The sequence below is a fragment of the Coffea arabica genome, chromosome 6c (genome assembly GCF_036785885.1).
Source record: "Coffea arabica cultivar ET-39 chromosome 6c, Coffea Arabica ET-39 HiFi, whole genome shotgun sequence".
Lineage (NCBI taxonomy): Eukaryota > Viridiplantae > Streptophyta > Magnoliopsida > Gentianales > Rubiaceae > Coffea > Coffea arabica.
The window spans coordinates 49,972,664-50,000,178 of record NC_092320.1 but is presented as its reverse complement, the minus strand read 5'-3'; the positions used below and the strand labels follow the sequence as shown (position 1 = coordinate 50,000,178).

At 35.4% G+C, this 27,515-nt stretch overlaps 2 protein-coding genes across 19 annotated transcripts; one reads left to right on the top strand and one right to left on the bottom strand.

Annotated features, from left to right (window-relative positions):
* The first annotated feature begins 920 nt into the window (after window positions 1-920).
* LOC113692821 (pentatricopeptide repeat-containing protein At1g77360, mitochondrial) lies at window positions 921-12,329 on the top strand. 13 transcript variants are annotated; one of them, XR_003449071.2, is made up of 9 exons: window positions 922-1,090; window positions 1,382-2,134; window positions 3,308-3,414; window positions 4,226-4,287; window positions 5,280-5,372; window positions 7,254-7,474; window positions 9,736-11,351; window positions 11,602-11,645; window positions 11,732-12,329. XR_003449071.2 is itself a non-coding variant. In XM_027211395.2 (6 exons), the coding sequence occupies exon 6, from the start codon at window positions 9,778-9,780 to the stop codon at window positions 11,215-11,217; it is 1,440 nt and encodes a 479-aa protein (XP_027067196.2). In that variant the 5' UTR covers window positions 921-1,090; window positions 1,382-2,134; window positions 3,308-3,414; window positions 5,280-5,372; window positions 7,254-7,474; window positions 9,736-9,777; the 3' UTR covers window positions 11,218-11,545. The 13 variants fall into 13 exon arrangements, 1 of the variants encoding a protein (XP_027067196.2); XR_011816160.1 differs by lacking the exon at window positions 7,254-7,474 and having other exon boundaries at window positions 921-1,090; XR_003449073.2 differs by lacking the exon at window positions 4,226-4,287 and having other exon boundaries at window positions 5,287-5,372.
* Window positions 12,330-15,334: 3,005 nt separating this feature from the next.
* Window positions 15,335-27,231, bottom strand: LOC113691287 (ABSCISIC ACID-INSENSITIVE 5-like protein 2). 6 transcript variants are annotated; one of them, XM_072053821.1, is made up of 7 exons: window positions 27,051-27,231; window positions 25,895-25,988; window positions 22,028-22,228; window positions 21,628-21,722; window positions 20,417-21,416; window positions 20,263-20,334; window positions 15,335-15,647 (listed from the first exon to the last, which is right to left on the bottom strand). In XM_072053821.1, the coding sequence occupies exons 5-7, from the start codon at window positions 21,266-21,268 to the stop codon at window positions 15,567-15,569; spliced, it is 1,005 nt and encodes a 334-aa protein (XP_071909922.1). In that variant the 5' UTR covers window positions 21,269-21,416; window positions 21,628-21,722; window positions 22,028-22,228; window positions 25,895-25,988; window positions 27,051-27,231; the 3' UTR covers window positions 15,335-15,566. The 6 variants fall into 6 exon arrangements, with proteins under 6 accessions (XP_071909922.1, XP_071909923.1, XP_071909921.1 ...); XM_072053822.1 differs by having other exon boundaries at window positions 22,028-22,165; XM_072053820.1 differs by lacking the exon at window positions 22,028-22,228 and having other exon boundaries at window positions 20,417-21,494.
* Between the last annotated feature and the right edge of the window lie 284 nt (window positions 27,232-27,515).

Sequence of the window (27,515 nt, the reverse complement as noted above, 5' to 3'; positions counted from 1 at the left end):
AAATGTGTAATTAAAAAGGTGTGCTGACTAGATGAATGGGTATCTCTCTAATCAAAGAAAACCTTTTCAATCAGACACATTTTAGATGGCTACACATACCAGGATTACAGAATGGCCTGGTGTAGAGCCTCTCTCTTTCGTTTCTTCAATCATTCATGGTTCTTTACATTTCATGTCAATTGTGATCGAAAATTTCCAATTTGATTTTACCATTGGTAGAATTTTTTTGGTCTGCAACTCAAGAGTTTTCCCCCCAAAGCAAAAATGGAATTCCAATTATATCAAAGAAAAGCACCAGGAGAAGAATATACAAAACTAATATTATTTCATTTTGAGTTCAAAGTTCTATGGATTTTTTGTTGAAGTTACAAGATTATATAGCAACTTCCAAAACCATTCCCAATGTCATTGATTAGACAATACAAAATCAAATGGTGGACAGGCTTTACTATGGACTATTTTTTGCAAGAAAATGTTAAAAGATTTCTTCAAACGGGACAAAAACTCCAATGGCAAATACATTCAATATCCAAGGAGATTCAAAAGAAGAAGGAAAGAGATGAAAAAAATAAAAGAAAATGGATTATCAAGATCCACTCATGACTTTTTTTTTGCAAAAATTATAGAAGATTCAGACATACTCAAACAGTATATGGACCATCTCAAAAGCAAACAAGAGAAGTTAAAGGAGATTGCAAAATCTTCAAAATCTATTATGATGTAAGATCCATTTGGTGGCTCATGTGCACAAGATCCAAATTAAATATAAAAGATGCAACAATAATTCAAAAATTGTCGGTCATAATAAAATGTGACATATAAGAAGTGTCAGCATGATGATAAAATATATATTCAAATAATATCAACATAAACATGAAATGTAAATGAAATTTCAAATATAGTTACACTAGCCTACCATAAATATACATGCTTATGTATTGTAAAGGGTGTGTGTGATGCTAGTACTGTTAGAACCCTCAAAACCTCTCTTGTAAAAATTTCTTTAAACAAGAATCTCTTGAGAAGTTTTATCAAGTTTCGAGATATCTTCAACAATATTATGCTATATACAATATTCTGCTATATACAAGTAAGTCTTCATTATAACTTTTATTTTAATATTACAATCTTGTTACAATCCCGTCTATTTTAAATCTGGGTTGATTGCCATAACCAGAACCCTTTTTCTCATGTCCAAACTTTCTTGGTTTCTTTTTCCTCGCCGCTTTCCTCTCCCTGGTTTCCTTATTTACCCATCTCATGCCTTTTATTTTTTTTCCTTATATCTCTATTATTGTATTTTTCTTGATTGCTGTCCATGGATTTTCAATGTTTTTGACATGTTATTTTCTGATGATCGTTGCCTCTTCTTGGATTTTAGAATACCGGAGAGTTTGTTGCATCCTTGGATCCAAGTTGAGGCGGGTTGACTCAGATGGTTGCGGGCGATTTTTTTGAATCTCTGAGTCGACTCAGGTCGAGTCGAACGAGTATGAAAGAGTCATCGTTGATTCCTTACACATCTCTGATGAGTAACAAACCGGTCGCGGAACTTGGGATGAAGGGTTCCTTTTAGTGGAAGAAGGAAATCCAGCTTTTTGGAAGTTCCATTTACCTTTCAAGAACTTTTTGCACAAGACCAAGCCTAAATGGTTTCCCTCTACCATGCATCTTGAACAGAATCTATCAACATATACAGAATAAGAGCCGAAGAGCTCTTTAACTCTGAAGTACTTTTTGGTTTTCGTCGGCCCTCGTGAGTTGCTCGTGATTTTTAAAGGCCATCAGATTTATGGAGTTGGACACGTGTTTCTTTCTTTCTTCTCCCCACTCTCCATTTCTTCCTCCTCCTTCCTTTGTTTCCTTTCAACTCTAAACCGCAGCCGCAGCCGCAGCTAGGCAGAATTCCAACAAAAAATTCTCTCATATCCCTCCACGCCGCAACTCCAGCCCACTTATACCCTCTCCTCTAAAAAGAAGTTGTCAATCCCCTCTTCTCTCCTTCTCCGATCAACTGCAAAGCTAAAGTTTCCTTGATTCTCGCTTAAATTTTAGAAATTTTTTGGGCAATTCTTCTCCATTTCCCACAAAAAGAAAAACATGATTTCAAACAGATATCCATGGCCATGATCATGTAAGCATTTCCATCTCTCTTTCTCTTTTCCCTCTCATTATTATCATTAATGGCTCATTCCTGCTCTGAAGTATCTATGTTTTATTTGCTTAGATTAATGCGTTTAATCGCTATTGGTGCCCTAATTTGAAACTACTCTCGGGTTAGACATAAATCTGGGAATTTGTAAGATACTTAAATATGTTTCGTTGCTTAAGTTGCAACTGAAGTGGAGTAAGTGTTAAATATCTTAGATTTCACGGGGAGCATCTGGATTTTGCTCTTGCGTTGGGAAATTACTAACTGGGATACTTATGTGAGGAATCTGTTTTCTGCATGAATTGTTATGTCAGAGTGAGTTATATGGTCTACATAGTTTTCAGCTTTTGGTTTTAGTTGCTTATTTCTTGTTGCTTGCGAATGTTTTGCTCTGGTATTTTATGTGTTTGTTGGGGTTTGTGTAAGTTTGATTCATTGAGTTACTTGGAGGTTGTGGGATGTCTTGGTGCAAGTGTGACAGCGCAGCTTAGTTTTACTCCTAATTCTTTTAAGTTCCTTTTGAGGTGTAAATAATTAAGTTTTGTGACTAGACACAGGCTGACTTAAAGGTTGCAGATTTTCATGGTTTAGGTAACAATCAGTTTATGCCTTTTGGTGGAAAGCAAAAGCTTCGTCATTTTTATTTCTATAAGAGATGAATGATGCCAGGATTGTGAAATTTTTTGATATCGTCTTTCGGTTCTCCATGAAGTTTATTAGTCTCCCCATGATGGACTACGAAATGACTAAAATGCTGAATTATAGAATGAAAACCAGAAGTGATGAATATCTTGGTAAAGGTAGCCAGAAATTCAGACTCGGTATCAGTGTCCCTAGCATCCCCAGCATCTACATTGATATACTGATTAAGGATACTAAATGATTTTAGGATGATTCTCATACTCCTGGCAATGTTGTTAAAGGATGTAGCGTTCCTAATAACTGATAACGTATCTCAGGTTTTGCGGTAATTAACATTTGCCAGAGAGTGTTGTTGTTTAAATTTGCAAATTTGATCAGTCAAGATAGTATTGTTGTGTGATAGAGTCTCAATTTTGTTTTGAGCTTTATTTTGGTTATTGTTTATAGTGTGTGTTCTTTATTGTAACCTAACCTTGCTGGCATACCTATCCCTGCGTTTGCCAATTTACCTAGATTTGGCATCATGGGCTTGGTGACTAACTATTTGGGGATGGGACCTAAGGCAAGCACAAAACGATGAAGTCAGCTGTTGCAGTTTCAACAAACAATTCCTGGAAGTGGTAAAGATATCACTCACTCTTTTGTTTTGTGGGTTAAAAGCTCTACACTCTATTGCTTTCTTTTGTAGTGTAGGGGTGCATCAACGCTTGTATGTTTTAGTTGCTATTTTCCTTGGGGGAACTTGGAGATTTCTTTAATGTCTTGAGAAAATGGAGGTTTACTGCTGATGTTTGATTAGACAAGGAATAGGGAGGTGAAATTTTAACTTACCTTGATACTGGTTTTAGGTCTTACTATGTTACAGTCTGTGGTTCTTATTTTTGTTTTTTTTTTTTATGTGAGCTTACTCATGGTCTCTACATTACAAAACGGTGTGATATTTCAAATCAAATAAGCTGGTGCTACGTTGTGTGAATTATTTATGAATGTGAACAATTGATGATTATCTGTGGAAATGAGGAACTTTCTGCAGTGGAATTTGGTGGGACATTTGCATGATCTGGGTAGGCGACGGATTGAGGAGTATCCATACCAGCTTTTTACATTTTATCTTGATGGAGAATATTTAATGATGAGATTCTTCTGATTATTATCACTCCAATTGAGTTAGGCGGTAGTACAAGCATGGTTGTATCATCAGGTTTCTTTGTGAATGGTTAGTCAATGGTGCCAATATGAGATGTCGTTAGAGAAGAAGAAGCAAGATGTTAGTTACCTTTCAATTTTATTCATCTCTTCAAATCAACTAAAGTTGAATTAACGTGGACTTTGTGAGTAGTATTATGAATCACATCAATTGATATCTCACAGGCTAACAAATAGTTGCTACTTTCTTTGTATGACTGACCCACTCGCTGTCTCTCTCATTAGGTGTTAGATCCTGTGGATAAATTCTCAGAGAATGAAGCATCTGGTGTAAATGGAGTTTGAATGTCGGTGCTTAGAAATTCTCTGTTATAATCCTCTTGCTTGTTTTTAAGGTGACCTGTACTGATTCATGAGATCAATTGCATGTTGTGTCATGCACCATACTTAAATATGCTTCTGTCAATACTCTCAGCGCTCAGCAGTGGCAATTGATAATTGATGTAGTTGGTGTGTATACAACAGAATAGGTTACTTAAAAAAATCTATTAGATTTACAATTTATAGCACTGTATGGCTTTGTACAAACACATGCATGTGGTTTCAGCTGCTAGAGTTGATTGTTCTGAGGGCATCCCTATATTGTACAATGTTTTTGATCAAGATCTTTTTCACACGTTTTCTTTCCATTAGGTGGTAAATTACTAGCCCTGATGTTAGGTGAAGGTGATTTTCCTTTTTCCTCCCTTAAGGACACAGCATGCTCCAAGTCTTATAGGTTATTAGTATTTTTTGTTATCCTAGATGAATGAAATGTAAGGATAGTATTCTATAAGCAAGGTAGGCTAAAACTTGCTTACTATAATGGCAAGTTTGAATGTAAGTGTACAGCAATCATTTTTGACAACTGCACTTCTTGCATTCTTTTGTTCGTTTATTTTTTTTTTCTATAAATGAAATGGAATCTAATCATGGGATGTTTGAGAAATCAATGAAATCATCTTAATGTTAACAAGCAGCAACATATTTTCCATTTTATCCTTGGAAGTTGACTTTAAAAGTAACAAATAGCATTTGTACCTGGAACATTTCGTTTTTTGTTGTTAGTTCACATGTCAATTTACAGAGACCTGTATCAGTTTAGCAAATATCCAAAGCATCATTGTGTTCCTAATGGATATAATCAAATGTACTCATTGCAATACATTAGACTAAAGTTTTACAAATTTGGCAAATGACGGGGAAAGAAAGAGGCGTAGCTGCCATTATTTAACTACTTTTCTAGATGTACAGATATGTGTTTCATACTGCTTTGTTTTTCTTTTTTCTTTTTGTTAAGTGTACAGTGGATAGATTGAAGATTACATCTGCAAGTTGGCAAAGAGAGGAACAACAACATCTCAGAATGGTGTACTATTTTGTGTGACTCGAGGTATGGCATAGTTTAAAATTGTCACTTGTTGGAAAAAAAAAACCAACATCATCTTCATTGTTGCATTTCTGTTCTTATTGTTATAGCTTTTATAATAGATTTTTTTTAGCCGGCAGAACTTGCACATGAGATTCCTCTGTACCATCAAGTAAGCAAGAAGCTCTCTCCCAATTGGAAATAGTATGCCTTCTCATCCCCTCTCCCCTCCCCCCTCCGGGTCCTCTGTCTTTTTTTTTTGGCAAGCTGTTTCAAGATCAAATTAGGCTTGTTTTAGTTGAGTAGTTTGTTTGATGATTGTACATTCTTTTGAGTTGTGTCTTTGTTTTGTGCTGAGGTGCCAGTTTACGGTCTAGGACTTACTTCTAATTGTCTTAAGTGTTGAAAATTTTTCATGATTCTCTAAATATCTTTCTGTTATTTGGTGGAGAAAATGCGACATAGGTTGTCAGTTTTTAAGTAGTTTTTTTTTTACAACCTTAGCACATTATGAGGCCATAGTGTTCCCTGTCACTGTTTAGTAGGCTATATTTATATATTTGTCAAAAAAAGATAATTGAATCTGTTTAAATTCCCTCATTAGCCTTTTTGATGTACATTTTATGGAGGTTTTCTCATTTTCTGTTCTGGACTCATGAAGATTGGCCACCATAGGCAATCATTTGGAAATACTTGATGATGATCTCTTGCTCTCGTGTCAAGTAAAGATTTTTGGATATTTTATACTTCTACTCATTCCGGACATATAAACATTGAGATCTCAAGACAACACTTAATTAGACTAATAAGTTGCAGTGATTCAATTGTTTTTCTAATGTCCTGATTTTTGGTTTGTCTGGTGATTCTTCTCCTGAATCTTCTTATGTCATTTCTGTTATTTGTTTAGCTGGAGGATGCTCCTTTGAGTAAAGACTTGTGTGATGAGTTTCATGTTGATGCCTGTGGTGCTCAGTTACAATTCTTGATAAATTGTTATTTTTCCTTTTCTTTGTTTTTATCTATTTCACTGATTAATTTGATATTGACAAACTAGCCTTGATTTGCAGTTTCTGCTGAATTATACAACTGCCCCTAAAATTCTTCTTTTTTACTCAGTAAAAAGTTCTTGTCTTTTTGCCTTCTTTTATGATTTGTTTTTCTTCTTGCCACGGATTCCTTTTTTTTTTTTGCCTTTTACAAATGGTTTTTCTCTCGTCTCGTGTGGTGGTTCTTTTGGGGTGTTTTCCTGCTTGCATTGGTTAAGTTGTTTTCCAGTTTTGAATTTCTTTTAGCTTTTCTCTTGTGCCTCAAGTGGTTGAGTTGTTTTCCAGTTTTGAAGTTCTTATCTTGTGCTTTAGGCTATTTGATGGGATTTTCTAATATCAGCACCATAGCTCTTCTGGAGCAATCTTAATCTGTTTCCATCATGAGTAATAATTTTTCCTGTCTCAGTATACAATTGATGAAGCCTCGTTGAATGAGGCTTCCTATCCTTCAAGGGACTCATGAGCAGCATATTTGTTTCATCTCTCATTAGAAGTGTATTTTTAGGAGTTGAATGCCCTATACTTGATCTCCTCCTCTTTCCACCATTGTCAAGCTTGAGATAAACACCGTTATCATGAATCCCATGGCTAAAATTTTTTAACTACCTGAACACCCCTAATCACCCTTAACTCACCTAATGAACTCCTTTTTCATACACCTTCAGTCTATTGTCTTCCATGGCCCTTAATCCATGCGTATTTTTAAACATGCAGTCCTGAAACTTAGTGGCAAAAGCTCTATTTCTTAGTGACATAGGTCATGTTTTCTTTTTTTCTTATAGGACATTTCAGCTACTGTTTTTGATTCAATTGAATCCCAGGATGACATGACAATTAAATTATATCATGGCATTTGCAGTTGGGAAATAAACATCAAGGATAAATGTTTTCAAGAAGGGTGAAGTTCGTATTTGTATTAACAATCTGATTCGTGAGAATTAGATGCTTGTCTTGCGAAACAAATGGAAATTTGAGCTATGCCTCTATGCCTTTCTACACTTCACAGTCAAATATTTTGATGACATGGACGCTCTCTTTGACTATGCTACCAAGCACTAAACTGGTTGCTTATGCCTCAAGGTAATAGCTTTGACTTGGAATGTGCATTCCTTGGTTGCTATACTGATAATCACTCATGTTTATGCCTTTTTTTAATATTTGTAGACTGCATTCACGAGCAGGCCAGCTTGTCTAGACTTGATGAGAAGACACTATACTAACAAACTAGCCTAACAAATAGTTTAATTCCAAATTCTAAACCCAAGCAATTCCATCATCATAGTCATAAATTTGCTTCCCAAAACATGCATTCAATTCTAAAGATTTGTTCCATCCTTTAGAAATATTCTTACCATATGGTTTTATGGAATGGTCAAACTCACAATCAGCTGTTCCTATGTTTGCATAATCTTCAACATAGAATGCCATGGTTTGATTTTATATAAGTGGCTCAACTCCTGCTACATGAGTTTTAGGCATAGATGGGTTTAATCAAGTTTAAGAAGCGGAAGGCATCATTATGACTATAGACATCTTCAAGAAATTCATTTTGCCAAAAATCAAAATTCTATTACAATTAATCACACCCTAATTTCAAATCCAATACTCACACCTCCTCAAAACAAAATAATCTAGCCTACCATCAAATCTCCAAACATTTTAATATTTTAAATACAAAGAAGAAACTCTATTTGCATAACGAAACCATAACCAATAATTGTCAAGTATAAAAAGAAAAATAAATGTACTTATTAACATCTTAAAAAGTTTTTTGAATGGATGATAGACAAATAAATAAATTTACCAATTTCAATCCCTCTTCCTCTTTTGGCCAATGATCGTATTATTTATTTTATTATTATTTTGTGCCTCGTCATCTCCTTTTAATTTGACCATGAAATCGGATTTTATTTCAACAATCAAATCTAGTCCCTCAATTAAACTTGTAATTTGGCAATTCCAAAGAGAAGAAAGGAGAAATAAGAATATATAGTCGAGTTTGAGGGATTACTTGTGGTGTGATTGGCTTAGTTATAGGCAATGGTTGGTGGTAATTTGAGAGCGAGTTATAGGAGAAAAAGGTTGATGGATGAGAATGGAGTGACAGTAAATAAGAGAGAATCGTTATTAGCTGCAACTTGTAAACAGGATAGGCCGAAAAGTCATGTTTCTTTTTCTTTTTTTAATATCATTTCATTATACTGTGAATTATTTATTAAGTAAAGGTCATTATAGCCATATTATTGTGACAAGGAAGGTCAATGTAATTTATAAAACTTGAAGGGAGCCGAGAGGTTTGTGAAATTATCCTTTACAAAAATGACAAAAATAGAATTTGAATAAAGGTTTACAATATGTATTAATGTCTGATGATCAATTATTAACACACTTAAAACACACCTAACTTAATACACAATCAAAATTAATGTAACCCTGCATTGGTATCTGTTGGCCAAACCCAAAAAGTTTATATTGTTGGGAAGATTAGTCCAAAACAAAGGCGAGTAAAAAAAGAAAAATGAAAGAAAGAAAAGTGCAAAAGGTTGATAACGCCATCCGGTATTAGGCCTTGTTTGTTACAGACTTGAATCTTTGCTGAGAGTATCATTTCTTCCACAAAATTGACTCGAAAAAAGGAGTGCAATTCGCACAAAAAAAAGAGCGTAATTCTTGTTACGCAAACGTTGTACTTTCGAGTTTGTTACTTAACTAAGGCTCTCCCAGGTTGGCGACCCCGGCACCTTGCAAGAAAAAGTTATGTCAATATGAATTGTTTTATGCTTAAGAATTGCTTTCATTTTAAAAACGGTATTCAATGTTTTGTTTTCAATTGCTTGAAGCACAATATCAAATTACAGGAATATGGTTGTTGTATATCCAGTTCTGTGTTTATGTGAGTTGCGACACCTTTATCTTTGTAAACAGGTAGAAGCCTAGTGAAAAAGAACTGCCAAAGCTAGTTATGCACCACTCATTCGATGAAATGCTTAACTCATACTGGGTATTCGTTGTTGTTCAAAGTTTCCATTTTGATTATTTTGTCCAGCAAACTAGCTGTTCTTGGGATGTACCAGTCATTAACCATTTCTCAAAGCTCGTTCTTTTGTTTTTTATCAAAATTTTTCAATTTTTTCGTGTCCTTAAGACTCAACTTGATTGGAATGAGGACACCTTCCTCTGGGTAAAGCATAGAATGTTTAATGGCCTGAAATTGCACAGACGCACTTAAGTAGACAGAAAAAGGATTGTAAATGTTAATAAAGAAAAAGAAAATAAAGCAATTGCTGCATATGAGCATAAACTGTGTGACTAACTGATGTTTTTGTTTTTTTATCTTTCAGTCAGATAGGCGTTTTGGAACCCTTAAGTTGCTCTGGTGGAATATGAGGCTAAGGCAATTTCTTGGTAAATTATGTCTCCGAAGAGTGATCTTGTGTAGAATGTACAGTTCAAGAGAATCCTTGCAGGATAGTTCAGATATGGTAAAAAGGGTATGTAAGATTATGATGTCTTGCCCGAAACTTGGGCTTGATACTGAGCTTGACCAAAATGGGATAAGGGTTTCCCCTGAAATTGCTGAGGAAGTACTCAAGAGATTTGAAAATGCTGGAGTGCTGGCTTACCGTTTCTTTGACTGGGCAGGGAAGCAGCGTAATTATGAGCATAGTGTTAAAGCATACCACACCATGATTGAGGCTTTAGCTAAGATAAGGCAGTATCAGTTGATGTGGGATCTTGTGAATGCAATGAGAAGTAAGAAAATGCTTAATATTGAGACATTTTGTATCATTATGAGGAAGTATGCTAGGGCTAAGAAGGTGGAGGAGGTGGTGTACACCTTTAATATCATGAAAAAATATGATGTGCCTCCAAATGTAGCAGCATTCAATGGCTTATTGAGCGCTTTATGCAAATCAAAAAATGTGAGAAAGGCTCAGGAAATTTTTGATAACATGAAAGGTCAATTTGTTCCTGACTCAAAGACTTATAGCATATTGCTTGAGGGATGGGGAAGAGCTCCCAATCTGCCCAAGGCAAGGGAAATTTACAGAGAAATGGTGGAGGCAGGCTGTGATCCTGACATTGTGACTTATGGGATTATGGTTGATATCCTGTGCAAAGCAGGTAGGGTTGATGAAGCGGTTGAAATAGTTAAGGAGATGGAATTCAGTGGTTGTAGGCCAACATCATTTATATACAGTGTTTTGGTTCATACATATGGTATAGACAATCGGATTGAAGATGCTGTAGATACCTTCCTTGAAATGGAAAGTAGTGGAGTGGAGGTTGATGTAGCTGTCTATAACGCCTTAATTAGTGCCTTCTGCAAAGTTAACAAGTTTCAGAATGCTTACAGGGTTTTGGATGAGATGGAGGGCAAAAAGGTGACTCCCAATTCAAGGACTTGCAACATCATCTTAAACAGTTTGATTGGTTGTGGGGAGACTGATGAAGCTCTTAAAGTTTTTCGTCGGATGATTAAAATTTGTGAGCCAGATGCAGACACTTATACAGTGATGATAAAGATGTTCTGCGATAGGGATGAGCTTGAGAGGGCTTTGAAGGTATGGAAGTACATGAAAAAGAAAAGGTTCGTTCCTAGCCTGCATACCATATCAGCCCTTATCAATGGATTATGTGACAAGGCGGATGCCTCTAGGGCTTGTGTCTTAATGGAAGAGATGATAGAGAATGGAATTCGTCCAGGAAGAGTGACTTTTGGCAAGTTAAGAAATCTGCTTCTGAAGGAAGGGAGAGAAGATGTACTTGAATTTCTTCAGGAAAAAATGAACCTTTTGGTTAAGGAGCCTTTATGTGATTGAGAATCAGGAGTTCTGTGGGACAGTTAATTAAGATGAAGAATCAAGAACCCAGATTCATGCAGTTTGAAAATTTACAATGCCGAAGGTAGGAAAAGACACCTGTTACCTGTTTAAGCAAGTGCTGCATTTAACCGGTAATCTATTATTTTCCAGGATTCTTATAATTTGAATCTCTCACTGATCATTGAACTGTCTTGTTTCATTGTCGTGACCCTCTTTCAACCTCACCTGTCTAAATCCAACAAATGATTTTTTTTTTTTTGCCTTAAAGCAAGTATTTTGAGCATTTGTTAATGTGATTGCAACACATGATCTGTCATCCATCTTCCTTTTGCTGAGTATTATATCTAACAAACTTTTATTGCCATTTCATCTTATCTGTAGCTATGGCTATGAGACTAGTTAAGAGTTGGTCTGGCAGGTTTCTGGTAGGAAAAAGTATCTTTTTTATGCTGTACTTATTATATTGCGGATTCAGGAATATTTAGGTATTCTGAAGTTTACATTTTTCCAGGTTCTTGCCTTCCAAATGTTCCAGAAGTTGCAATTTAGGCATTTGCCAGAAACTGTAGTTCGCACCACGGTTTGGACCGAAATTTGAGTTCCATGAAGCAAATACTGTAAGATACTTGTATAAAAACAGTTTTGAGAACCACTTTTAGCACTGCATATGGAATGCATTGGTTGGCAAAAAAATGAATACGTAGACAACCATGCAGACTTTAAACTACAAAATAGGGATTAAAACTTCTTAATTTAGAGATCATTTTGGAAAACGAAATACCTAGTGGTATTTTCTTATTCCTATTAATAAATGAAAATTTTATACCATGGGTACAGTCTTTGAATTCCTCTTCAGATGAATCGGATAACAATAAAAGAGTTCTAAGATTGTAGAATATAAAGAAATATCTCGTTGGCACAAAAAGTGTGATCATTGGTACGAGCCAAAGGACTTTCCACTAGAATTGATACATGGTTATTGATCACACTCTTTGTGCCAACGAGATATTCCTTTATATTCTACAATCTTAGAACTCTTTTATTGTTATCTGATTCATCTGAAGAGGAATTCAAAGACTGTACCCATGGTATTTTAATGTCATTGTTTAGCTCGATTGACTCATAGTCAACTAAATCTAAGAATCCAATCATTTTTTTTTTCAAACTACTATATTGACAATTGGATCAATGTTGTTGTGTACAATGAAGATGCCTTTATATTAGCTTAGTATTGCCTTTTTTTGTCGCGTGAATCATAATATATACTTCTGGTCACACCCTATTCTAAACTTCATGAAAAATAGTAAACTTGATTCTCATGTTAAGCAAGAATTGGAGTGAGATAAAAAAAAGAATTTCCTAAATTCCAGCTAAAGTAGCTCTATGTTTCAGCATTACTTTTTCTCTCCTATAAAGTTTGATATATTTGAATCATCACATCCCAGCCGTGCCTTTCTATAAATCTAAATAAATATTCATACTATTTTCGTGAAATGATTATGCCTTCTACTTATTCACGTATATTGATGCTTAGCCGTGTACACAAAATATTAACCAACAAACTTTTTTGTTCCATGAATCCATATGTTTAAGAGGGCATGTTTTATGTTTATACCAACGCGCAATGCGCGTTTTATGCCTCCTAGTTCTTCTATACATGTGCATATGGAAATAAATCAATAATTGAAGACAAATTGAGTTATTTCTTGGAAAAGAATTGCAGATGCTAAAACTATTGAATAAATCTTATGCACTGACATTATATATACTATTATCGTTAAATTCAAAACACATATATAAAAAGAATAAATTTTATATACACTGTCAGTGTATACACTATTATTAGTTGGATGAATGATACATAAGCAAATTTTGAATTTCAAATTCAAAATTTACACATGTGTCATATATCTAATAGTAATAGTGTATATAAGATTAATTTATATAAAAATTGAATTTCAAATATAAATTTTGTATTATTATCATTTATTCAAGGTTGACCAAAGTTGATAGTATATAGTTGACAATGTATACACTATTAATGCAAGTAAAATTAATCTAAAACTATTTCACTCTTTTCTTGCTCATGTTTCAATTAATTGGCTATTCTTGATTTTCTTTCTGAGTATACTCACTTCCTTTTTTTCTCCAAAGATACATCAAATATCGTGCGCCTGTTAAACAAATACATATTTGTTGAAACTTTAACCAGGACATAAATTAATTTGAGATTACAAATGCCAAAAACAGCAAGAATTGCTGGACTCGAAGCAGTAGATAGGTTTGATATTCTCTTGATTAAATTGGAGAATGTACAAAATAACTTGGTTATGAGAAAATAGTGTATATTAGTGCGTTTTTTAATCACCTAGATGATATATATATATATATATATATATATATATATATATATATATATATATATATATATATAGGATAAAAAAATCATAGCTAGACACAGACTATACAGAAGTAGTTTTATGAAATTTTAGCAAAAGAGTAGAAAAGATACATTTTCATGTCTATGATGGGATTGTATCTGATACATATGCTAATATGCTAATTTAACAGAATGAACCCATCTGTGGACAATTTCTCTATGGCTGCAATGGATGTATACTGACGTGCATATTAAAAAAAGTGATTTTTTTTTTTTTTTACCTCTCCCACTCCCCCTATTTCTTCCCTACCTTAAACCTGCTAGTCAGGATTGAATTCTGGTTTTTCAGGCAGGAGTTCAACCTTATTTGAACTTTCAAACAATTTAATAACAAAAATTCTCCTCCTATATATGTTATTTCTACTCCTTGAATTTTCCTTTCAAGCTTCATGTTCTTTTCTTCTTAGAAAAAAAAAATCTAGCAACAGAGGAGTGAAATTTAAGGAGCAAGGAGGGGAAGGAGGGATTCGAACCCAGAAACTCTAAATCCTGAGGGGGATTTAAGCTCTAAATTCTTCTCCCATCATTCCTTTGTAAAAAAAAAAAAAAAAAAAAAATTGTTACACATAATCTCTTGCAATTTTCTTTTTTCTTTCATTTTTTCAGAATAAAAAAGAAATATCCTATTGTGAACTCATCTCAATCACGCACTCGTAGCAAATACACTGGAATAGTGATCTCCAAATTTGAGCAGTATCGGACAAGTTCGAGTCCTTCCATTTATACTAAAAAAAAAAAAGATGCTTTACTACAAGTTGTTTTAGCCCAACTAATCTCACTGATTATGTACATGAAAATATATGTTAATTGGCCTAATCAATAATTTAATTGTAGTCTTTGTAGATCATAAAGAGAAGAAAATGCTAGAAAGAGAACTTTACTTCAGAAAAACACTCGAATGAAGAATACTTGGAAGGCGTGATTCCCACCTCACAACATCACCAATTTAAGATGATTAAAGCGTTTCCAGGCCAGTAATAAGTCGGGCGCCTTCAGTTGTCCATACGTGAAAATGCATGTGCTAGGTCTTGCACCCGTCGAAAGTGCTGCTAGCTATCCTTGGCCCAAAAAGGCCGGTGCCATGAAGTTGCTACGTTGCCACCAATTACCTATTTTACCCCTCATTGGTAATTAATGTTGGTTTCTGGAACTGATTTGCTAGTGTGTTTGCCCATGAGCATAAACGGCTCCTTTTCCCTCTTCTTTCCCAACAGCCCTGGCTGTCCACTTTTATTGTGCAATTCTCAAGCTAAACTGGATCAATAACCTAAAACTACAATACTAGATACACCTTTTCATAGCTGGCTCTATAACATCCATCCGAATTTGGGTCAGTCTATCCGCACCCCGTTGTTATGCTCTTCGAAACACCTCGAACGCTTGCCTTTTGACCCAGCAACGCCTCCAAGTTTGGGGCGTTCATGAAGAAATCAGACACTAGCAACCATTTTTCCTCCTATAGTGTCTTATGAAAGTTAAAACCAGCAGAATTGTTAACAAGAAGGCCCGTGACATTGCTTAACCGGAATGTTTTAGTTTTTGGTCTTCAAACACAGTTCAAGATTTGGCAGCATATGCTTGCATAGCCAAACATAGTTCTTATAGGTTAACATAAATGGCAATGCAATTAGTGAATAGGAAACATAAACTATTAAAATACGAAAAGGGTCCAAGTAACCAAACTACAAGGTCATATATTTCCATGTAATCATCCAAAAAGGAACAAATTTCTCCAGGTTAAAAACTACAAAATGTACAAAAAAAAGAAAGGGGTAAAAAAGCACTGACGGTTCCAAAGGCCAGCATTTGCATAGGATGGTATGAACAACACCTTGCAAGCAAAATCTCTATGGCATAACTGCAAATCCAATGTCATAACAAATATCTGTATGATGATGTATTGGTGTCAAACAGGGCCTGAACTTGTTCTTCGCAGCTGATACTTCGGCTCTGGTGGTGGCACAGTTGTTAATGCTTTCTCCATCTCCTGCAAATATATCAGTAAGATTATAAAGTTATAACATCCAAAGAGAAAGTTGTAAATAATTGCAACTCATCTTGTAAGCGACCAAATCTCAACCACAGAATCGTGAGTAGGCTGATGATAATCTACATTAGCAAGGTTCCAGTAATCTTGTCAACTGCCGCTGCAGCAGCAGCAATAGTAACAGCATTGCCCAGAATTCAAATTCACATTGATTTCCATTCCACCCACGAAATAAAATCTGATGTAGAAGCTACTTGTTACAAGTTGACTCTCATTCTGATGTGTCTAGTGAGGCCAAGCATACAAAAGGCAAGAAACTATGCACAGCACTCCACTTGTAATTTGCTCAACCAAGTACGTATGCTGGTATGCTAATACTGTGCACTAATCACAATTGTCGACACTATGCTATGCTATGCATTAGCTTTCATTCTCCAAAGTGCACTCCACTCTGATGAGCCTATTGCTGCCTCTATTCAAGGTAACAAGCATCATACTTCTATGCGTAAAAATAATTCACAAAAACCACAAAGTCCAAGACAAACTTTCAACTTCAATGTCCAGGTTAGGCATATCATTGCAAAGGCATCTAATGCCATACCATATCAATTAATTCCACCAGCAAATTTTACAATACAATATACAAAACAACTTGAGAGCAATTATGACAGGAAATAATAGTAATGGATTGACTTTTGGAAAACATTGACCTGTTGTCAGAAAATTATTGAAGTATGTTCAATTTTGGTCATGTACATTCCAACTCTAGTTCCAATCTCAAGATGAAGAAAAATGTTTGAATGATTTAGAGCCTTCACGAACTCAAATACCACTTCTAAGTAGTCATACTACCTACCATAAAAATAACAAAAGCTATTACTTTTTCATAGGTCTCCAGTGGATATTATTACTTGAGACTTCAACACAGGACTTTTATAGTAGTGGCCTAATTTCCTTCCAAGTGAATATGACTAGCTAGCAATTGTAGCAATAAAATTATCCTGTACATAAAAGGGTCCAATCTCATTGATTTCTATATGTCAATGGCCAACATCATTAAATTAAATGTTAAATCCCCACATCATTGCTTCCAGACATGGAAACTTTTGAGCCTTCTATGGCTAAATCAACAATTTATAATTAGATTAGGAGTGGCGCATAAGCAATTCACTCGATTTGCTATTTGTTGTGCACAGCATATGCAACACAAGGGCCAAAGAAGCAGAACAAAATAATCATATCTACATCTATTAATGAATATCACAAATAAAAAATGAACTAAGACTGAAACTCAGACTAGGCAGCAGCTTGGCCAAGCTCAGGCAAGGGTCACGAGGTCAGGTATCAACGGGTTCAACCAGTTAGACCAAGGTCAAATAACCGGAGAAAAGGAAGATGTTGCAACATCATATATATTTTTATATGTAAAACAAAAAAAAATACAGAAAATTACCCTCATTGGTGACTTTATAAATAATACAAAGGATTCAGTAAAAAAATTGAAGAAACTAAGGCCAGAAATGTAACTTGGAAAATGTTTATGGCTCTATTTACAGTTTCTCAAAACATTAGGGATCAAAATAGAAGAGTAAGATTGTAAGGAACATCAAAAGTTACTATTAAATAATGAAACCTAAATCTTTGTAAGCGGTCAGCGTCTATTTCTCTGCACGCTGACATCATACCTTCTTCCTTGTAGTTTCTTTATTTCATCAAAATCACACACACAGAGGTGTGAAACCCTCTCCCTCTTGTTTATTGTCTTCTCCTCTTTTATTTATTTATTTATTTCTCTTTCTCTTAGTTCATCTTAGAGTTTTTAAGGCTTGAACTAGCATGAGTGGCATTTGAGATGGAGTCAGACTTGGAGAAGGTGGAGATGATGATAAGCACCGGTGTCTGGCAATGTGCAGACAATGGAATCAGGTCAAGAAAAAAAAAATTCAGCAAGAAAAAAAAAATTACAAAGGGGGACAGAAACCCAATTTTTTTATTGGTTCCCAGTTCAACCACGAATTTGACTGGGTCTTTTCCCCCACTGAGTTTTAGTATTAACTCGGACAGGAGACCTAGCAGGTTCCCGGTTCAATCGGTCAAACTGGCAGCTCCAGTCTGAGTTCAATAACACTGCCTCCACTACAACACGGTTTAATGGAAAACCATAGTGAGCACATCTAGGACGTACGCCAATGCCCCACTGGGCCTTAAAGTGCATAGCCACATTAAGTTGGACAGTTATGAAATGCAACTAACCTTTTAGGTTCATAATAACAACTGAAAGAAAACGTATCATAAAGAAGCATAAATAAGAAAAAGGACAAAGCAGCATATATGATCAATATATCCAAATGCATATGCAAGACACCTGTTATAAAGCATAACCTCCATCAATAACTGTCAATCAATCAATATCCATGCTCAGTTCACATCTAAGTAAAAGAGATTCTGTGAATAAAATGTATAACTTGGCACTCTGTTGGAGGTAGGTGCTACAAGCCATACCGCACTTAAAATGTTATCAACAAATTTACTAAATAGGTGTATGACACTAAGGTTCTCAGATTGCTCCGGTAATGCTGTATTCAGTTTAGTAGTAAGCAGTAAAATAAAACAGTTGGCACAAAAACTAACTCAGTTAAAATGACTACACTAGGAGAAGTGAGATCCCAACCTTCATCGAAAGGGTCAAGGTTTGCAAAACCTCAAATAGAGGCCATCATCCAACACCAAACAAAAAGCATCAGAGCAATTATAATTTCTCAAGAAATCACTCGCAATCGAAGATTCATTTTCATAGTAGCTATGAAGGAAGATTGTTGAAGCAACTCTAGATTATTAACACCTAAAATTAATCCTGTACCTTAATCTCAATAAAAGATATATGAGTCGTACGTATCTCTGTCACTAGATCAGCCAAATCAATCCATTACTAAATACTACTCCCTCTGTCCCAAAAATTGGGACTTTTTTGGGAACTGCACTTTTTATGTACTGTAGCTAGTGGGGCTCAAGTTTTCAGTTTCTTCCGGTCTTGCCCTTAGTTGAACATATGGACTTGCTGATGGGATGTCCTTTCTACAATGAACAATTGCTGCAACCCACAGAAGTCACAGTAATAGATGACTGAGGTGATGTGCCATGGTGGACCAATACAATTGCTTAGTGTAATTTGAAGAATCCTGTCATTACTAATTGAAGGGTGTAAATGGAAATTAGTTAATGAAACTGGTTTGATTCAATTGTGACTCAAATTTTGGGATAGTGAAAAAGTGAAACTATGACATTAACAATGCGACGGGGGGAATATGTCCAAATTAGAATACAGAAGAAATGGTTAAAAAAATGCCAACATTAGAAAAACCTAACCAAAGACAGCACCAAACCAACATGGAAGTAGATCATAGTAAACCTACCAATTTGTTTAAGTGCCTTTACCTTTTAACATATACCTTTTCAAGCAAATCTATATAATGGCAGGGTAGAATGACATTTCTCGAAGATGCTGAGAACTTGGAACAAAGAGATTCTTACACAAATCAAAGGATCCACTTAGAAGTTGCATATTCTACCCAGCTATCAACATAGCACAAAACATGGGAGAGTTCAAGAGTTCTTACATACAATATTTTTGTGCGCACGCGCGTGTGTGTGCATAGAGGAAGGGGACATAGTACTAATAGCCACTCCAAAAAACAAAAAATGATTTCTAGCTCTCAAGAGTTTTAGATATTTGGGATGCAGCCAACAAATGAGTCAAGGAAATCCAAGATTCAAGGATTTCCAGAATTTTGCTCAATCCAAAGATACAAAGCATTCTTTGGGAGTTGGGTTGAGTCTTAAAAAGGCTTATTACTTTCCATTCAAGTACACAATTAATTTAAAGAATCCTCAGATCTTCTGAACAAAAGTTGTTAGGTGCATTCTAATAATTTAGCTTGTCACAGAAATTTTTGGTTTTGGCAAGTAGTTTTTGAGTTTTCATTCTTGAGTGAATAAGGAATCCTTTCTAATTAGGAATAGCATTGTTCATATTCTAGTTAAGTAGCAAATCCTTGTAATAGGATTTGATTCAGGACAATACAAAGCCTGTAATGCATTAATAAAATCAGCAGACACATTATCTTCTTCAGGGTTGTGCAATGCCTAAAGGTTCCTAGGAATGATTCCTAGAGTTTCCTAATTCTGATCTTCATCTCAGATTCTAAGCAGTTTTCTTTTGTTTTCTGTTCTAATTTTATTTGATCTCCATTCCTGCAATAATTTCCTATAATATTGTGATTTAGTGCAAGTACTAAGTCTACAAAACATCTATCACAATTCACACGGTACTTGGCCTAAAAAGCTTTGGTGCTGCTCAATTTGTTTCCATTTCCCATACACAAAATTACCCGTACAATTTCCAAAAACTCCCCAATTCATCCATCAACAAGAATTTAGACATTATGAGCCAATATCTCGCAGAAACTGATTAGACCATGATGTATTTAAAGAGTGAAATCGGTAAAAATAATTTCTGTCCGAAAGTATCATATAAGATTCTCCACCAGAAGGCAGCAAGGATTGAAAATCAGACTACAGAACATCAATAAGTTGTATTTAGTACTATAAACCATACCCTCTGCCTCTTAAGCCTTTCATTCTCCTCTTCAAGGCGTGTAACCTTGTTCTCCAGCTCATGTGTATATGCCTGTCCATGAACAGAATAATACTATAGCCATCGAATATTTTCAACTTAGAGAATTACACATTTGAATAGGTTTAAACATCACCTGTTTTCTTGCTCGTGAACGTGCTGCAGATTCCCGGTTCTTGATCATCCTCTTCTGTCTCCTTTCAACAGTCTTTTCTATCACATCACCAGAACCAACCCTCCTCCTTCCTGGTGTTTGTGTATCAGAAAGAGTGCCCATCAAAGTGGAGGGGGACATGGTCATTTGAGTTTCAGGATATGCAGAATCCATCATAGGATTTGAACCAATTGTAAGCTGCGGTTGAACTGGATGGCCAGGCATAAAAACAGGCATAATGTTCTGCTGCTGCTGCTGCTGAGGTGGTGGTGACTGATGAATTGAAGGGATCTGATAATGTGTCCACTGAGATTGTGGTGGAACATTCTGTTGTGGAAGTACAACAGCATCAACCCCTAAACTTGAACCAGAATTCTTTGATGGAGTTGGTTCAGCAACCACTCCTGCCTTAACCAAGAAATCCTCCAGTGTTATTTCACCAAGAGTAATTTGTCTTTCCTGAGCTTTCCTCTCATGATTGTGTTCCTGTCCTTGTTGAATATCTTGCCAGACCTCATCCACAGTCTTCTTGCTCAGATCCCTAGACAATGTAAGGCTTGATTGGCGATTTAAAGCCAAAGGTAGCTGGCCATGCTGATGTACCCCATAATCAACACCTCCAGTTCCTTGGTTAGCCTCAGCAGTCCAGACAGTCTTAAGAAGCTCATCAAGGTTCATGCTGCTTAATGGTTTCCCCAAATCCCCTAAGTGGTGCTGAACCTCATCAAGAGTGAGACTGTATAAAGATCCTTGCCTTGCCAATGAGCTTGACTTGGGCTCATGGATTTGAGTTCCACCAACAGTACTCTTACCAACACCCCCTTGAGATCCCATTACCTCAATTCTTATCTATCAGCCTTTCTAAATATACTTCAATCAAGTATTTGGTAAGGCTTGGTAGTGGATCCCACACAGCCTTACTCAACAGCAATTCACGTTCTTATTTCCAAAATGGAAAGCTCAATGATGCCAATTGTCACATCTATGCCCAATTAGAGATGAAAAAGTCAGAAAAGACTCTTTCAACTTCACGTCAGTGATAACATACTTCCCTGACCCCCTTAAAAAGAATAAACAAATGGATAATAGCATACAAAAGAAAACCGTGCACTTGGGGACAGCTAACCTATAAACTAGAACAAGTGTAAGATACAGAAGATGCATATCGATCAACAATTCAGAATTCAAAGAACCTGTCAAGAGAAAGAATCCCACTAATCATTCAGCTTGCATACTTCTCCACAGGTACATCATTATCCACAAAGCTATACAAACCTCAGGCACCATGCTGCAGGAGAAAACATGCATCAATTTCACTGAAAAGAACAGAATCATTCTATCTGCATATGCATGAGGCTGTGGGAAATGCAAAAGACTTATCCCTATTTCTGATCATAAAAGTGATGCTAATGCATTTCAAAACTAAACTATTGCACTCCTAATATGCATCTTGCACATAGAACACATTTTAGTTTAATTATCGTCAAAAATACAAATGGTGAAGACAAATGCCAGGAAGATTTGAAAAATAATTGAAGATAAGAAACCTAAATTTGGAAAGACCAATTTGATGCTGATATAGATTTATTTTACTTCTTAGACGGCATTTGCTGTAGGCTGATTCAGTAACTTATGCACAAGCTTCACCACTGGGCTGCATCTGTAGTAAAGCATATTTTGGCTTAATAGTCGCCTGATGGTAAGATTATAGAGTAATGTCCGTATGCTTCACTGTAGACAACAGCCAGAGTAATGCATATTTTAGCTTCTTTGTAGCTAAATCCAGCTGAAAAGCTGCATTCATGAGCAGCCATATGCAGTCAATACTCTCAAATTTCTAATAAGCAAATTTTAGTTGGACTTACAAGTTTGTGCCCCAATAAATTGGCTACATCCGATTTTATTGAGCCAGAGCTTCGGAGATAAAGAATTTTTTCACTTTTAAGAAGTAAACCCTTACTTTTTTAATGTCTGACCCCCCAGAGGGGGGGGGGACACCATAAGGTATTTATTATCTGCATTCTATAATCAGCACATAAAATTAGCAGCTACAAAAACTCTTACAGCCCTGAGATGTGCCACAGTACTTGTGAGTAGGTTAGTTTTGTAACTGAAACTATAAAGCCCTGGTAATGTCCATTTTCTATCATACTATTTAAAAAGAACAGGAAGATTTGTGATAAGGGAGACAGAAGAGTTGAAAATTGATAATAAGGCACAACTTTTACCCAGTTTCTAAAAAGGGAAGAAGATACTGAGTATGTAGCACCTGGACCCAAGCCCTTGTGAACATTAAATTGCAACTCTTTGAAAAGACTATTCAAGATAGGAATTTCCCTTTGTGGAAATTAAATAATTTAGATGTCGTCCTATTATGCAGAGGATTACCTCCCTTTTTCTTTTTAAACATTTGTGCAATGATTAAGAATCAAAGTTTTCCTCGTCTTTTTCCTTGCCTCTTATACTATGACAACCATCCAATTTGCAGCCAATAGACTTCGCTGATTGCAAACAGGAATCTTCCTCATTCCCTTTCTTTCAGAGCATCATATCCTTTTGGATATTACTTAACTTAGATATCTACCCACAACACCACTATAAACTGATTGGTGCCACACTAAAAGATGGAGAGAAAAATAATTTGAGGGGATTAAAAGTAAAAATATTGCTTCTTGTGACACTTAAGAAGATTAAAATGCTAGAGGGATGTGATCTTTAACAAGGAAATGTCATTGCATCACCCAAATTCATACTTAAAATTCTCTTAGACTAGTTTGTTACCCTGAAATATGCAGAGGATTTGCATACAACTACATAAGTGTATGCATTTAAATGTCCATAACAGCAGGAGAAACAAGAAATTTCTACAAAAGACATCCAGTAACCATCACAACACCTGTATCATGACAAGATGGTTGAACCAATTTTGAAACTATATTTTAGGACCAAGCCCTTGTGATGAGTAGGTATCGAAATTAGAAAATAACCTTAAGTGAATCAATCAAAGTCTATATTTTGAACCATTCAGAATAAAGTATGATAAAACTCAAGGAAATCATCCGAGAAAGATAGTATACTATATTTCACGGAATAACCTAAGGTGTTTAAATGGATTTGATTTCAAAAAGGAATTTTAAATGACTGTCTTCCAAATGCTGAGATTTCAAAGCCTCATTAAACGGATGACTTTCTTTGGGAAACTTCAAAAAAATTTGAGAAAAGAATTTGAAATCCATCAGCTAAACAAAGATTATTGAAGGAATTGAGTGAAAACTGTTCTAAACTTTTGGTTTCAATCCGCAAATATAAATAAATATCATTGGGGACAAAATAAGCACATTAAGCCTTGAATGAAAATTAAATTACTATACAATCCCTAAACTATGTCAAATTTTCAAAGAATTGTAAGATAAGGAGGGGTGGCACTGTGGCATCTAGGGATGGCAATGGGGCCACTTTCCCACGAGTACTCCCCCCTCCCTGAGGGCACAATGAATAAGAGGACTCCCCTGCCCCATTGAGCCACTTCACATAATATGGTAACAATATAAATGTTTTGTCCTATAACATGTTCAATTGAGCATTCGCAAGTAAATTCCCAAAAAGTAGGGTTTTCTAAAATCACTTCCAAAAAGGTGGTGTTCTTTAAACTTCTTCCCAAAGGGTCAAAAAAACACTCAGTAAATGCATTGTTTCCTCAAAAGACGCATTCACAGAATGCGCTCTTTTATTTGGCTAGCCATTTTTTCCCTAAAAAACACATTCACTAAATGCGTTGTTTAAAAGACGTATTCAGTGAATGCGTTATTTCAGAGCTCTCACTATTTGAGAAGGCTTTTTGAAAAATACCACTATTTGAGAATTTACTCGAGCATTCGTGGATGCAAAGTTCATTAGATGGTTGCAGAAAAAGCTATAGAAATCGCCGATAATATAAGTTCTAGAGCATTTCTTAGTGAGCATATGTTATTTACAGCACTAGCATCATCATCAACTAACAACTAGAATTAATTGGAGTTTGATTTGATAACTTAGCAGGCTATTGTGGGAGGTCCAAGCCACATTGTCAAGGGAATATTCAGATGCAGCATTTTGTATGCCAACCTGGTCTGAGTAAGTTAAAAATAAATAAAAATAAAAAACGAATCTCTACTTGCTCCTAACTTACACTTTTTAAAAGGGATGTAATGAAACTTTCAGCAAAACAAGAATTTCATTCGAGCAAATCAATAAAAAAGGATCCTCCTCAACTTTAAGAAATCATTGTCTACAAGTATCCCCCAGCTGCGTTGCCATTCCTGATGGCATCACCACCATGCACCACATTTGGCCACCACTTCATGACGTAATTTTCAATGAGAAACTATACCGAAATGGTAATTATTTGCATTCCAATTTGGGCCGTCATTTAACGAAGTAAACTAACCCCATTTGAAGAGTTGCTATCAATTGCACTGTGGCCTTAAACTAGTCTGGTTCAATGGCTTAGCTAACTGCCCATTTTTTTCCTAGGTGGCAATAAATTGAACAGTTTTCATCCTAGCCAGTTTTAGGGGCCATGCAGCCTGGACAACTGTTCAACTAGTGGTTTTTCATATTTGATTGGGTAGGCCAGACTATGTCTTAATTCCACGTGCGTTACTTTGGGAAGTTGTACCATATATGCAAAATTTGCTATTCAAGTCAATAAGGAAAAGACAACTACGACCTTTTAGCAGTAGCCATATCAATTACAGTTGTCTCCACTAGCATAGTCAGGTCAGAATCCAGACAAACTTGAAGCTACTTTGAATTTGCCAACTGACAATAATTAGTATTATCACCTATGCCGCAATTCGAAAACAAGTACAAACTGAACGCAAAGCACTCATGTGTTCAATAATGTATCCAATATAGGTTTTTAGCCAAAAGAATGATAACTCCAAAAACAAAAATATGTTTAATCTGTGTTTTTATTTGTTCTAAAAATTTCCACAGGCAAAATTAGCTTACCCAAAATTTAAACAATCAACATACTGAAGCGATTAAGAGATGCACCAATATATCCTTTAAAAGTCCTAATTCTGTTTTAGGTGTTGCACACTGGTAACTTCACTCGCAAATACGAATATCCCATTTATTTTTCTTTAACAATTAAAACTCTATAATAGGAGATCTTCAATGTCCAGTTGTCAGCAGTTGTAGCAATAGGCCCTCATCTCTCCCAGACAAAAGAAGCTATTGTTAATAAAATTCCTCAAACACAAGAATTTCTATCAAGATGATATCCTCAAAAATACAAGTCAGCGAAAATTATTCCACAAAATCTGATTGAGCACAAGAATTGAACCACAGATTTAGATCAAAACCTACTTTGACAACACAAAAGCAGTTGACGACATAGGGAGGAATTATTTTCTCTTTGACGTAATTATTTAATTTCCAGACTATGAATCCACATATTTTGGAAACTGCCATTACCTTTTCGTCACAGGGATTAAAGCACTGAATCTTTAATTAGGTTGCACTTGATTGTCCCATACATGATCTGACATTTCAGTTACATACTCCTCTCCTGACCAGCATATAATCATTAATGTTATTTCAGCATAACCTAACAAATGCACGGGTCTCCAAAAGGAATGAATTGCTTGGAAATTATGGATACAAAGCAGTCCAATGCAGAAAGCAAAATAAATAATTCAGCGAACCAAGCCTATAGGTCTTACAAGCAATCCAACTCAGAATTCCAGAAGAATGGTAAAAAGGGATACATCAAGCAGATTATATACTGTGATTTGTAAGAAAGAGAAGCTTTCTGCAAAGAGAGCATATGTAGTCCTAAATAATAATAAGGCAGAATGTCAACTATTTACTGCACTTCTAGTTTCTACTGATTTATGTCCATACGAACACTTTATCGTGTAAATGTAGTAATCAATATGTACATAAATGAATACAAATACCCTTTACTCCTAACAGTTCAAAATGAGCCAGCTTTACAAATGAAGGTTTCAAGTGTGCCCTTAGTTCTCCCCATACTGAAAACCGAACCACAGAAGTGTAAAATCAGACTATAAAAATGCGGAATGCAAGACCAAACCTCAGCCCAAAATAGATTTCAATAAAAAAAAATTCAACAGAAGTGTCAAGCAGCGTATAAAGAAACACAGGCAAACATGCAAAACCAAAATTAAATCCAAAAAAAGAAAAGTTTATTTAAAAAAAAAAAAAAAAACTCCATGCAACTAAAGTGGGGACAAAAAGAGTCCCGAAATAAACGAATTGGACGAAAAATATGACGAAATCCATAACAGCATTATCCCAACAAAGCAAACGGATCAATACGTAGCTACTCAAATTTGTTAACTAGCAAAGGGGATTTCCAGAAATGCCTAAAAAACCCCATAAAATGAAAAGCTAAGATCTAAGCTAAAAGAATGACACTAAACAAAACCATCCCATTGCATGTCCTCTAACCCTTGTGCAAAACCCAAAAAAAAAAAAAAAAAAAGATCATCAGTGAAATTAAAAATCAAAGTGAAACTAAAAGGCTGCATGAATAACAGAATTCGACAAGTAAATGAGGCACAAAAGAGAAGAAAGAATTATAAAAATTAATGAAAATGGAATATACCTGAGATTTTGGTTGATGAAGAAGAATGAAGAAGAGGTTTTCAATGGGGAGTTGTGAAAAAATGAGCCGGCACGAGAGAAGAAAGAACAGGGGAAAATTGGGAAATTCTCTGCACTTTCTATTACCCCACGTGATAAAGTACAAGGAAAAGCGGGCCGTCCGATTGATAATTCCACGCGCGCCTGAATGGTTAATTTCACTTTGCACCCATGTTTGGATTCCCTGTTTTTTTGAGTGTTTTTTAAAAAGTACTCTAAAAGATAATCTAAAATTAGTTTAAATTTTTTAAAAATTTTAAAAAATACCTCAAAATATATTTTAGAAACTCTTCTACTCTTAAATATCCCAAAATATTTTCTAAAAATATTCCAAAATATATTCTAAAAGCTCTGTTACAGCAAAGTTTTTCAAAAATACCCCCAAAAATAGCTAATTCAAAAATACTTCCAAAAATGCTCTTAAATT